Source organism: Conger conger, chromosome 9, assembly GCF_963514075.1.
Source record: "Conger conger chromosome 9, fConCon1.1, whole genome shotgun sequence".
In the NCBI taxonomy this organism is placed as follows: Eukaryota; Metazoa; Chordata; class Actinopteri; order Anguilliformes; family Congridae; genus Conger; species Conger conger.
The window spans coordinates 34,044,635-34,058,939 of NC_083768.1; the positions used below are offsets into that span (position 1 = coordinate 34,044,635).

At 48.5% G+C, this 14,305-nt stretch overlaps 1 protein-coding gene across 1 annotated transcript in view; it reads right to left on the minus strand.

Annotated features, from left to right (window-relative positions):
* Positions 1–1,155: 1,155 nt before the first annotated feature.
* Positions 1,156–14,305, minus strand: part of LOC133137047 (LYR motif-containing protein 4-like) — a 34,308-nt gene continuing 21,158 nt past the window's right edge. Inside the window, exon 3 of the mRNA XM_061255043.1 lies at positions 1,156–1,888. Within this exon, the coding sequence (XP_061111027.1) occupies positions 1,838–1,888 (51 nt within the window). The 3' untranslated portion in view covers positions 1,156–1,837. The remainder of the gene's footprint in view (positions 1,889–14,305) is intronic.

Here is a 14,305-nt window from a genome sequence, read left to right on the forward strand (position 1 = left end):
AAGTCAGGTTGTGGCCAGTAATCCTGTGTCAGAGAGATGAGTCACTCTGTCTGTCTTTACAGTCCCCAGCTTTTTAACCACTTGCTGAAGCAAGTCCAAGATGTCATATATTACATGTACATGTACATACAGGGTACTCATATACACATGGCCACATTCTATAATTTCATAAACCAAGTGAGAGTAGGCCTGAGTAATGTATATAATTCCTGATATTGATGGAGGCATTACTGTAACAGCCTACACACTAAGAATATAAGACTAATGTGATGAGACTAACTGCTTTCGATTTACACCGAACAAAACCACTCAAAATATCAGAACGAGCAACACGACCAGAGCTACACAGGGAATGCTTCATTTGGTTTGTTCTAACGTTCCAGCATGGTAAAATACATTTTCCTCTCAAAGTTCTTTGAAGGCCTCAGTGTCAATAGATATGTTGAATTCCATCACCGATATCAGCTGTACTCCAAAAGACAAGGTCAGAATATGGCTGAAATGAGTCCCCTGAGGGCAGTGCATTGTGGGTCAGAGCATTTAACCTTTCTGACAGGCTGTCTGTCAACCAATGAGAATTCATTCCACTGCATAGGAATGCTATGATTACTGTACACTGCCTTCCACTTGCATTGTATTGTAAAACATTAGTTCTCAGTAGGCTACCAATTGCAGCCCACAGAACTCCCCAGTGTGTTGTTTGTACAGACTGTCAGGCTTGTGGAATGCCTTTACCCAACTGTACTTAACTGAACGCAGGTATGATATAATGCATGTGCAGTTGCATACCAGAGGGTGTGGGGTATAAATTATGTTTAGTGCTGAACTTGTGAACGAGACACAATATAATTTAGACTTACTTGGCTTCCCACTTCTGTTGAGAAGTGGAGAAACAAATTCTAATTTTAAAATGAGGATTTACACCCCCAAAATATCCCACACAGGATTTATTTTCCCCCCACTAAAAATAATGACAATTATCACAGATTAACGCTGCGGCAAGACTTCAACTATTGTTGTAATGTCTAGCCTAGTCGTTTAATAAAACCCACTGCACTTCCCCTGTGTTTGGATAAGGCCTGAGGTTGTTTGCGATTTAAAAATAACATTTTAACCACAGCGGTTAACTGTAAAAAACAAGCAACAATGTAGCAATGATATTTTAGAACATTTATTTCAATTATCGTAATATTTAAAATCACAAACAACTTATAGAACAGGTAGCATTAAATCTGGCCCTCAAAACCAAATCCAGCCATAACTGAACAATTAATTCTACAGACTGACTGTCTTTGCACCTAGGAGGGTGGGGACCCAGCAGTTCTTGGTCCCTGAGGACCGTGATTGGATGATCCCTGTCACAGAAACATTTGCCATTTTCTTGGGTCCATGTAAAACAAGCGACTGCCAGTGGGAGAAGCCATGTCACATATCCACAGGGGGGTTGTGGGTGCTACCACCTATAGGCTTACTTCAAGGGGGGGAGGGGATTCACCAGATGCTGCTTGTTGCTGGTTTTTAATTGGGAAACATCTGACAGAAAGTACAAAAGTACTATTTTTGTGGACTTGCAGGAGACAGAGAAATGCATTTTAAATGCTAAAACAGAAGACAAGAATGTTTACTGTACAATGCCACACATTGTTACAGGGGTGTGGCTCTCACAGAACAGTAGGGTCCACAGACATCACCAATCATTGGAAGAGGATAGAGGACAGGCTAGGGGTATAATCAGGAGGCACGGAGGAATCAACCCCCTTGCTGGACAGAACCTCTTCTCTCCCAGGCTGTAGGCAGACATTTTGTCTTGACCCCCTCAGTCAGCGCACCTCTGTCTTTACTCCTCCACGATGGTCTTCTGGGCAGAGTAAAGATGACCAATGGAGACCTGGCGGGGCACAGACACCGCATGTCAAACCAAAAGGCTGCAGGTAGCAGTGGGCCTGACTCTGGTTTAAGGGGCAGAAAGACCTCGTTCTGAAACCAGAATGTGGTGCATGAGCGTGCCTGGACCTGTCGTGTCTACACCGGGAGCTGGGCTCATGACGTAGCGCTGACACATTTATAGCCTGGAAAACAAACCCTGTAGTAATTATTATTTACAGGATGTGCATATTACATTACAGATTAAAATACCTCTCGGTATTCTGCCACACTGATGTATCTGGCAGGTATAAAAGAGTAGGTGTTCACGTAGCATTTTATGGAGCTGCAAGCTACCTGTGCCCTAAAGGGACAATGTTCAATCTACCAATGCATGAAAGAGTCAATGTTCGATTATTATCGTACTTACAATCACATCATCACATTATCATGCTCCACTTTATAATGGCCAAGCCAAAGGAAAGGCCTGTAGAGAAAACTGGGGCCAATCTCAGAGCTGCTCCAGAGAACCGCTGGCGTACCCCTGAACGGCTCGATTGACAGGCAGGGAGAGCTGATTGTGTTGTTGTACTCCAAGAAGCAGGCGGCAGCCACCGGACTTCAAAGGCATTTCCCAGATTCCCCGACGACTTGTTGAAAAGCAGCCATCATTCGGTGTGTGACCCCTCAGTGCAGATAATTACTCTCTCGTCTCCCCCTGCCGTTACCGTCAGTTCATTAGTTTTGCAATTAAAATTTGAATATCACTGGCCTCCGCTACTACAATACAAGCGGGGGGGGGGGGGGGGGGGTTCTTGCTTCCCACGAGATAGCTGACACAGAAGGAGACGCTCAGTGAGACTAGTTTTATTGATGAATGAGCTCACCACAGCCTCCATGACAGGAATCATACTAATGGCTGCTAGCAACCGCTCAGGACAGAGGGTGGCAGTGTAGTATAATGGTTAGGGGAACTGGCCTTGTAACGTAAAAGCTGCAGGTTTGATTTCCGGGTTGGGTACTGCCCTTGTACCCTTGAGCAAGGTGCTGAACTTTTCAGTGAAGTATTTCTTCAGTAAAGTATTTCTTTACTATGCAAAAATGCTAAATCTGTGTAAGTCACTATATATAAGAATGAATGAGAAACAACATTTTCTTACTAATGACAGGACTGGGAAATGATTGTGTCACAAATGGACTAAAGAATCAAAGATAAAACCCTTGTTTCTGTGGTTACCGCATGTTGCGAAATGTAACATGCTACAAGTCCCCTGCTTGGATTTTCCTGTATCGAATTTACCCTCATAACTGTGTGACAATGGAGGGAGAGTCACTATTGAAATTCCTACAGGCGTGATACAAAAGCAACCTTTATACTGCATAACTGAGCTTAATTATCAGAAGTGGACAAGCTAAATATGTCAGATCAGGCAGCGGTGCTGTTCCTTAGTCAGACATAGCTGGCCTATATTTCCCATTAAAATACTTGACATGCAATACTGCGGTTGACAGATACAATACTTCACTGTATCTGTCAACTGCAACACCTATAGTTGCACTCTGTCTAATGAGCACACTGGATTTAAATATCCCTCGTGTCCATCCAGCATCTGAGTCAGATATTTTGTATTCACCGACTGCGTATTTTTCTCAGACGACACACGTACCAAATGTTTTCGGCAAGGCAAATATGCCCTCATGGACCGTACCGGGATTTTAAGTTTAATTGGTGAGAAATGTCTGTTTACTTTGAAATACGCTGAGACTCTCTCTCACCCATGCGCTGTTGGCCGGGCCGGTGTTTATTACTGACGGTGATCGCGCAGCGATTGACACGGGGCTCAGAGACACAGCCGACAGGGAACCAGGGTGGCTACGCCCGCTCATCCTGGTTTGAGCCGGTGAGACGCCTTCCGGCACCCTTGTGCTTGCCGCCCCACTCTAGAACCTTCCGGCACCCTTGTGCTTGCCGCCCCACTCTAGAACCTTCCGGCACCCTTGTGCTTGCCGCCCCACTCTAGAACCTTCCGGCACCCTTGTGATTGCCGCCCCACTCTAGAACCTTCCGGCACCCTTGTGATTGCCGCCCCACTCTAGAACCTTCCGGCACCCTTGTGGTTGCCGCCCCACTCTAGAACCTTCCGGCACCCTTGTGGTTGCCGCCCTGCTCCAGAACCATTTCCTGATGTGTTCTCCTGCATTTGACGGGACCGGACAGTCCCCGCCAGCTGTCTGCTGAACTCACTTAACCCCGGAAATGGCAGGCCTGATTTTACAGCATTGGAGTCAGAAGCCTGATAAGATCTCTGTGCACAGAGGCTTGAAGAAACACTAACGGCTTCTCCCCTGCTGCTTTACTGCCTCAGTCCCCAGGCAAAGCAAATACCAGTCTGGGGATGGCTCTGGATCAGCTTCTGATGCCAGCTCTGCCAGTGAAATCACACAGGGATTGCTTTGGAACAGAATTGCAGCTAGCACGGTGTTGTGAATTAGCCTGCAGCTGCCCGTTCCAGACCGGTTGATTTCTGCAAGTTATTGATGGGCGTATTATATACTTGATTGTTTGTACTAGGGCACCAGAGGTGGGCAGGGCAGAGTATGTGTCACATTAAAGCTACTTGTGCATTTTAAAGGAACCAAACGGTAAGCATCACACATCGAAAGTATGGAAAACTGTCCCAATGTTCTGTTACCAGGGATTTATCCCAGCAGCATTGATTGGGAGAATCCCTGTTTGCTGCTTGCTCATTTTTAACATGGTTAGTTAGCAAGGGCACTCAGCCTGTGGGAATATGCCTTCATTGTCAGACGGAGAGACACCACAAATTAATGAAGCCCCTTGAGAAGTGCTAAAGGTCCTAGACCAGCCGGGGATCCAACCTTTGCAAGTGCAAACTCGCCATTCTTAACCCCTTTTGTACAGATGCCAAATCTGGCCAATCCCCTGCATATTTATGTAGTGTTCCATTTAAAGTTTTACAGCAAGTTTGGATGTGAGCATCACAGAGACTTGGAAAATGGCTTAAATTAAGTAAAACACTTTACAATACTACCTCAGCTTAGTTTCCTTTCATAATTGGGGTTTAAATAAAGTGCCACATATACGTTTTTTCACATGGGTGAGATGGGCTTGATAACGTTTTTCATGATAATTTTTAAAAAATTGCTTTTGTGTTTCCCTAGGTCTAATATGACATTTTGAAAAACATTCAGTGTGACAAATGTGCAATAATAGAGGATATCAGGAAGGGGGCAAATACTAATACCTTGTCAAGGCACTGTACTTATCTTTGCCATATTCGTATGCATGCTTGCTAGACCTCATCCTGCTCTTCTCACCCACTCCCCGAATCCGTCAGCATGGTGAGAATGTGCTTAACAAGTTGGCAAAATGGTCAAATCTTCCAGAGGAAAACATCCGCTCTGCCTCGACGAGTGACTGTACTATACTGCTAACTTACGGCTGGCTGCACAAAGCTGTGCTGAAGAAGCATTCACGCGGTTATGCTGGACTCTCAATCTCTGTAATAAACTCAGTCACACCTGTCATTCACCGTCGGAAAGCGTACATTGCCCTCTGCCTAATAAAAGAGTTATCAATCAACCGTAATGAACTGACAGCATGTGGGGTTTTGCATGCGCCTATTTCCATGTTTATTTCTCAAAAACAAATGACCTCTGAATCTCTACATGTAAAACCGATGGTAATATCGTACATTTATTCCATATTTAGTCACAGATATTGAGAGAGGAATGACAAGGTAAACTTGTTTTTCCAGTCAGTGGGCAGCATTTTTCACCACTGGATTGGACTATCTTCAAGCTGTTGATGGCTTTATAGTGTTGCTATGACTACAAATGTTTGCCGGTGAAATAATATTTTTCTGAACCCCCTGATAGACACTATTGTCCGATGTGTCATGTTAGTTGCAGGTGAGCCCTTGCCAAAGGGGGTGCTTGCTAAATGGACTAATTACGCAACAGTGGTGGCAGTTAGACACTCTGTATTCAGCATGTTATGTATCACCTACTAATAAAGCTAGAAAACAGTTTGTTTCCTCCACTTATAGTTCGGTTGCGGGAGCACTGAATGTTTGAATTGAGCAATCTCAAGACGCCAACACCATGACCACTATGGGGCTTGCACAAAGGGGTTTTAAGCAATATACTCCAGGATATAAAATATTCACTATTATCTTCATGTCTACACAGGATAATCTTTGTCTTCTCCGACTCAACTCGTTCCCATAACAACACCCCTCCTGCCTCTGAATAAACCCCCCACCCAACCACGCCCCCACATCACACACCCAACCTGTATTTCTTTTGTCATGGCCCCATTTCGGGAAGTGTCGTCTCTTCACACAGATGATTGCACAACGTATCATGATGTAATGTTGCAGCTCAAATATTGTCAGTGAAAGGCTATACACACATAAACGCACTCCTACTAAACAATGAGGGATTCAATTTCTGATACAGTGATTCACCGTGCAAAGGTGCGTCTGATAACCTTTCCTTTATATAGTGTTTGTATGCAATATGCATAGCACGCTGTGATTAAGGTCAAAGGACTGAAGGTTTAGCTGAATACATTTCATTTGCAAATGCCACAGTGCGAAGACATTACATTAATTTCTATGCAGCTACATGTATTTTGTGCTTGAGATATTCACGTGTCCTCATCATTATTTTTCTGTAATATGTCATCCGAAAAAAGTGGATACCTTTTCAATACGATAAGCCTGCTCAAGAATACATTAAAAAATGCGAAACTAGCAATGAAGCACATTTCGTTGAGCAAATGCAAGGGGAAGAAATAGTAAAACTTGTGAATTGTAGTTATTTTGGCTGGGCCAGTTCTGGAGTACGACAGTACACTGTAGGTGTAGCTGAAGCTACACTGCTCTGCCTGCGTGGACTGTAGCTCTGTGTGTGTGACCTTGAGAGTTCCCTCTATCCGGCAGTGTGCTCCCCCCTGCCCCAGGGTGGGTGCCGGCCTCCAGAGCCCCAGCTCCTGTTTCACCAGCATCAGCACCTCCGCCCACACACACACACACACACACACACACAGCTGTGCCAAAAGGCCTCGCTCACCACCTGCAGCCTCAACCACGGGCCTGCTCCAGGGTCAGCTCAAACCCAGCGGAAACTTCTCCAAACACATAACTTCATCATTGTATATGAGACACAGGCAATAATGTGGTATCCTGGGCCCATGGTGGTTTGGCCTGGCAACCTGTAGCGTAGTGGTTAAGGTACATGACTGGGACCCAGAAGGTCGGCGGTTCGATCCCCGGTGTAGCCACAATAAGATCCGCACAGCCGTTGGGCCATTGAGCAAGGCCCTTAACCCTGCATTGCTTCAGGGGAGGATTGTCTCCTGCTTAGCCTAATCTTCGCTCTGGATAAGAGTGTCTGCATTAATGTAATGTAATGGTTCATATTCACTCATCTGGGGAAAACTCTCGCTGGCGAGAAAGTTGCCAAATGCGGAAATGGAGCATCAGCATCCTCGAACGGACCAACCTTCTGCAACCAGCAGGAACTGAGGCATGTGCAACGGCAGTTCCTAATTCTTCAGTTGTAACCGACAGAAACCAGTTCGCCGTGCCTTGTGCCCGGGGTGCTTCGATTCATTGCCAATACAGTTTAAAGGGAGACGCGCTGGAGCGGGCTGCTGCCAGTTTGGCACTTTAGCTTGAGCAGGAATTGGGTTGGAGTGGCCACACGTCACCATGTCCGTAATATCCCGTTTATGGATTCACCGGTCGAGCTTGTTCAACTCCTCTGTGGTCCGCCACACCTGCGGTCGCTCCAGTACGCCCGCTAACCGCTGCACACAATGCCGGTTGTGCTGCCAACGTGACGGCATCTCATCTCTCCACACGCATTAATATTTCATATGCGCCTCAGCTGCATCGAGGTGATGCCTGCCCGCTGCCGTAATACTCCTGCCATGCCGCTTTCCTCCACCCGATGGTGCCAAAGGCACGCTCATTCCAGAGCGGTCGCGTTTAACTATTTTTCGGCTGAGAGATTCCTGAGGAGGGATCAGAACCGGGCCGTAATACGGCGGGGTTTGCAAACCAAGCTCAAGGTTATTTTGGCTGCAGATTACTACCAGTCAGCCATTAAGAATGGCTACACACTGTTGGAGATTGGAGAATGAATGGCTCTCCCCTTCCTGAGCTGCTAACAGTTTCAGAGTAATTCCAGAGAGTGTCCCTGTACCCCTGGGATTGAGCGGTTAGCAGCTCCTCAGCGTTACGAAAGCAAACAGAGCACGTATCAACTTCACACCCAACGTTTTGTTTCTGCTCTGATGAAATGTGGAAATAACGCAATTCGTTGAAACACCTAGCCCCCCCCTAATCTTTCACGGTTTAATCATCCGAGGAGACTAGACTGTCGAACAAGAAAAGAAAGAAGGTGCAGAAGAAGTATTTTCAGTAACACCGTGGCTTTTCTGGAAGGTTGACATTTCATGCTTTGCCAGTTCAACTGAGTTAAGACACTTTGTCACATTACCAGGGATGACACCGTCCCCTTGTGTCTTCGCAGGACGTAGGTAGCGTCTAAATTTACGCTCCCAGCAGGTGGCTGGACAGATGTTGCGGCAGCATCCTAAGTGCCGGCAGCAGCTGGCTACGAGCCCAATGTTCCGGGCCGGCGGCGCTTTCCAGAACGCCTCTACATCACGACGGAAAATTCTGGAAGGCGAGCGACCACCTCCCCCGGCCCTGTGTCAGGGTTCTGCGCCGCGGCGGGAATACGGGACGTCGGGGTTTGAGACGATGCCCTTGGGATGACGGGGTGCTCCAGACGCCCGGGCGGGCCTTTCCGCACGTGGCTTTGCTCCCTTCCTCCGCTCTTCAGCCAGTGCAGAAGCAGCCCGAGTTGGCAGGAAAGAGAACAGCTTGCAGTGAGGAGATGGTCAATTTGATCATCCTCTGGGAAGACTGCCCACTTGGAGCGTTGCGATGAAAACGATGATACGGAATGTATTATTTATGAGGAAGGTGTGAAATGCATGGAAATGTTCATATGTTGTGGTCTGTGCATGACTACAGTCATGACTACAGAAGAGTTCAAAACGGCCAAGCGGCAGGAGCAGGGAAAGGCTGTTATCGACACAAGGAACCCAACACCACTGTAATGAAGCAGAAAACCTGCATCTGAAAGTGCATCCATATCAAACCAATGACACCGGGAACACTGACAAGCAGTGTAAATTCAGTGTAGTACAAGCTTAGCAAGTGTGAGTATTCACAGACCAAATACATTGGGCAGCAATGCAGTGTGCCGGTTAGGGATCTTGGCTGGTTACCCCAACGCTCAGGTACTCAAAGGTTAGACTCCAAGCTCGGGTGCTGCCCTTGTAGCCTTGAGCGCAGTACTGAACCTGAATGACTTCAGTAAAATACCTGGCAGTGTAAATGGATCAGCATGTTAAGATTGTAATCCATGTATGTGGCTGTGGATCAGAGCAGCTGCTGGATGTTGAAACTGCTTGTATTATGTGGTTATAGCAAAGACAGACACGCTCTCTGACTCCCACACAGCTTCTCTGTAGAGGGAGGAGCACCCCTCCCTGTGACCCTCTGCAGTGATACAGCGACACACACACACACTCACACACACACACACACACACACACACACACTCACACACACACACATACACACACACACACACACACACACTCACACACACACACACACACACACACACACACACACACACACAGGAGCAGTGATACAGCAGCACGCACACACACAGGGACCCAGCACTGAGGAGCAGTGATGCAGCACACACACACACACACACACACACACACACACACAGTCACACACACACACACACACACACACACACACACACACACACACAGGGACCCAGCACTGAGGACCAGTGATGCAGCACACACACACACACACACACACACACAGGAGCAGTGATACAGCAGCACACACACACACACTCACACACACACACACACACACACACAGTCACACACACACACACACACACACACACACACACACACACACACACACACACACAGGGACCCAGCACTGAGGACCAGTGATGCAGCACACACACACACACACAGGGACCTAGCACTGAGGAGCAGTGATACAGCAGCACACACACACACACACACACAGGAGCAGTGATGCAGCAGCACACACACACACACACACACACAGGAGCAGTGATGCAGCAGCACACACACAGGGACCCAGGACCCAGGAGCAGGGAGGGACAGCAGCACAACAAACAGCCCCAACTTCCTCCCCAAAGGCAGGAAATGAGAGAGAGGGAGAGACAAAGAGCAGGGGGCGACAGAGAGGGTGAGAGGCAGAGAGAGGGAGATAGGGGGAGGGGAGAAAGGGGGGAGAGCGGGAGAGAGAGAATGACAGGAAGAGGCAGAGAGAGATAGAAGAGGGAGAGAGGGGGGCCATGCACTGAGCACACGCGTGTGGCAATAACACGGCCATTTGGATTGTAGCCGCTATTGTGCCAACGGGCACAGGGTGTGCCCAAAAGTGCCAGTGCCATCGAGATTTCGGGCCAAACAAGTGCATTCGTGGGTGCAGACCAAACCTGATATTCACGTGTCGTCAAGTCATACTTTGTCATCCTAATTACAGAGAAATTAATTTGGTTGCTATTTTTGCACTTTAACAGACAGTCATATTACTATATATAAACACCCCAATTCCTTCAAATGTGTCTGTAAGCACAGAAAGCAAACTACCCCATAAATGCATCATTTGAAATCTGTGAGAACAGGTGTGGCACTGAATATTTAGCAGCTTTGCCCTCACTTTTAACTATCTGTTCCTCACTATGTAGTGTTCTCTCTCTCTCTCTCTCTCTCTCTCTCTCATACACACACACACACACACACACACACACACACAGTGGAGTGTGTATGGGGAGCAAATACAACAGTGGAAGGACTGGATTGAGGCCATCACACCACTATGAAGGTCATTCAGTTCAAGCGCTGGCCCCTCCGTGGTTTACCGTTTCACAGGAGAGTTAGCGTCCAAGTTATGGCCTCAATCATTCGAGACGGCGCCGAGTCAGCCCCAAGGAGACGCTTTGCTCTTACCTCCATTTTACGCCAAGTCCCATCTCATCAACTGCCAGTGTGACAGAATGAGCGCACGCATACACAACAGAATAATCTATGCAGTCGATCTCATACTTTATTTAGAGGAGGAAAGATCAGTTGTGTTGTGGGAGTGCCTTGCCCCCCCAATCTAGGGCTTTTTCAGACAGTTTCTTCAATTGTAGGAGATCCCACCCACACTGAACAAACACCACAATGCAACACTGCAGCCAACTCCCTCCACCGACACTGCAAGCTAGGCAAGACCCTGTCCTCACACGACAGAAACACACATTTAATGTCGAGGGACTCGCTGAAGAGTCCCCTCATTAGGACCGATTCCTTCACCCTGAGATAACTTCCGCGTCAGCTTCTCACAACCGCAAAGGCAGGAAACTCAATTACCCAGAAGCACCCACCCATGTTCAGCCCTTTAATGAACTACTGAAGGCAGAACAACCACGGGGGGGGGGACTGGAAGCGCACAGCTCCGGCCTTGCCGGCGTGTGTTTCTGTAGCAACGGGGACAAGCCCGGCTGGCTGAAAGGAACAGAGAGAAAGAGCAGACCCTCTCTCACACAGTCATTAGCACCAGCAGCGGTTCGGCTGGTGTCAAACGCTCCCTCCCCCTGTTGACCGCTCATGGCCGGGCGCCGTTAAACCTTAAAAGCGCCCCTGGAGGTTCGCCCGCTGTTGCCGGAGCAGGTGCATCGCCCCCACAAAGCAGCGCTGCAGGCGGGTTCAGAACACGCCCCTGCAGAAGGAAAACCTCAGCCCCGCAGATGAGAAGGCGGAACCCCCGGGTTCCGGGGGATCGAAACTTCACTCGCTTTTAAAATGAGCCATTTGCCTCCTTCTGCTGTTTTTAGCCCGATAAACTGCAAACAGATAGCGCAGATGTTAGGCCTCTGATCTCTCACTTCTTCTCTTAGCTGTATCCTCCAGCAAGCTTTCAGAGAGCTCGCTGTGAAGGTGGCAATCGGATACACGGCACACCAGGCCTGTACTTTCAACACTACGGGGTAACTATTACACCGCTGACAGCTCTCTGTGACAGGCTGCTGTAGGTATTTTAGAACTGCGTTTACTCTCGGATATTAACTCAACTTTTTACAAAATAATATGCGCTGCCTTGCATATTTTATTCCAACTTGCTTCACAGGAGCCGTGCAAAGCCGGTTTATTATGCAGTGCACGAGGCAAAGGCAGGTGCTGAGAGCGGTGTTGCAGTGCTGGCACAGAGAGGGATGCAGGCATGAAAATTGATGGCTGCCCCTCTTCGTCTCCCTGATGCTTAAACCGCATTTGGCCATTGAAGCACATCTCAATGAATGGACCTTTAGACCCACAATTTAGCAGACATTAGCCAGTAAATTCTACCTGGCACCTGAAATGTTTTTTTTCTTTAAACACAGCACTCCAGTGAAATCTGTGCTGGAGGGAAATTAAAGAGAGTTCTCATATACTGGCTTAAACAGCACTCTAATGATGTTGGGGAAAGAACAAAACAGCATAAATGCTAAGAAATTAAAGGAACTAAGGCAATATGTGAATTAGGCTGAAGCCAACTCCTCCTGATTCGGTATTATACTCCCTCTTTCTCTCTTACTGTCCTTCTCCAAGGCACACTCTCTTTCTAGCACACACACACACACACACACACACGCAAACACACACACACACACACACACACACCACAATCTAACACCAGGAACTTCTGCCAGCCCTTTCTCCTTGCAAATCTGTAGGACAACGCTTCGACACACTAATCAGCAACTGGAGAGTCCCACAGCATCTGGTCTTGGGGAGAGGGGGTATCAGGCGGCAGGAGCAGAGCTCCAGGTGAACCCCAGGCCTGTCCGTCACGGCGTGGGGGGGCTGCTCTGGTTACAGCTGTAATCTTTAGCGGCGCGGCCCCTGTGTAAAGAGATGCCCTTGAAGCGACCAGGGAGGCAGCCTCCGCACCACTCCTGTTGCACTGGGCCGACCTCTGGCTCTCTGGGATCCCTGTCTGTCCCTGTCTCCCCTCCCCTCCCCCAGACTCTCAAATACCGCTGCTCCCCTCCCCTCCCCCAGACTCTCAAATACCGCTGCTCCCCTCCCCTCCTCCAGACTCAGATACTGCTGCTCCCCTCCCCTCCTCCAGACACTCAGATACTGCTGCTCCCCTCCCCTCCTCCAGACACTCAGACACTGCTGCTCCCCTCCCCTCCCCCAGACTCTCAAATACCGCTGCTCCCCTCCCCTCCTCCAGACACTCAGATACTGCTGCTCCCCTCCCCTCCTCCAGACTCTCAGACACTGCTGCTCTCCTCCCCTCCTCCAGACTCTCAGATACTGCTGCTCCCCTCCCCTCCTCCAGACTCAGATACTGCTGCTCCCCTCCCCTCCTCCAGACTCTCAGATACTGCTGCTCCCCTCCCCTCCTCCAGACACTCAGATACTGCTGCTCCCCTCCCCTCCTCCAGACTCTCAGACACTGCTGCTCCCCTCCCCTCCTCCAGACTCTCAGATACTGCTGCTCCCCTCCCCTCCTCCAGACTCTCAGATACTGCTGCTCACCTCCCCTCCTCCAGACTCTCAGATACTGCTGCTCCCCTCCTCCAGACTCTCAGATACTGCTGCTCCCCTCCCCTCCTCCAGACTCTCAGATAATGCTGCTCGCCTCCCCTCCTCCAGACTCTCAGATACTGCTGCTCCCCTCCTCCAGACTCTCAGATACTGCTGCTCCCCTCTCCTCCTCCTGACTCCAGACTGCTGCTCGGTGCTCCCCTCTTCCAGACTCAGATACTGCTGCTCGCCTCCCCTCCTCCAGACTGCTGCTCGGCGCTGGCAGGGCTTGTGGCAGCAGAGAGATGAGCAGGGGGACTTCAGTCACCTTCCCTGCTGTCATACGGACCAATCGATGCACAACACTGCCAAATGCGCCACCTAGCCAATCTATGTAAAAAAACCCCCACAAAAAACGACTTCATAATGACACAGTTGTCTTCCACATAAGCCCGCCAAAACCTAAATGAAACCTTGATCACTCCCTTAGTGAGAACAATTTAAAAGTCAGTTAATTATCTCACAACAGCTGAGGAAAGTTTTTTTCCTGCAGACAGATGTGCAAGTGGTGAACATTGCAGCTTTTTTCATATACCTGTTCATATATGAACACATGGGGTGGTCAAGCAAAGTACTTTTCTTAAAAATGATTCTGTGAAATATCTCTCAACACCCCCCATGTGGTACTGTTCTGTTTGCATAGGTTAGTGGCAAAAATGGTAATCAGTGGCAAGACAACTACAAAAATGATACAGTTAAGAATGCATT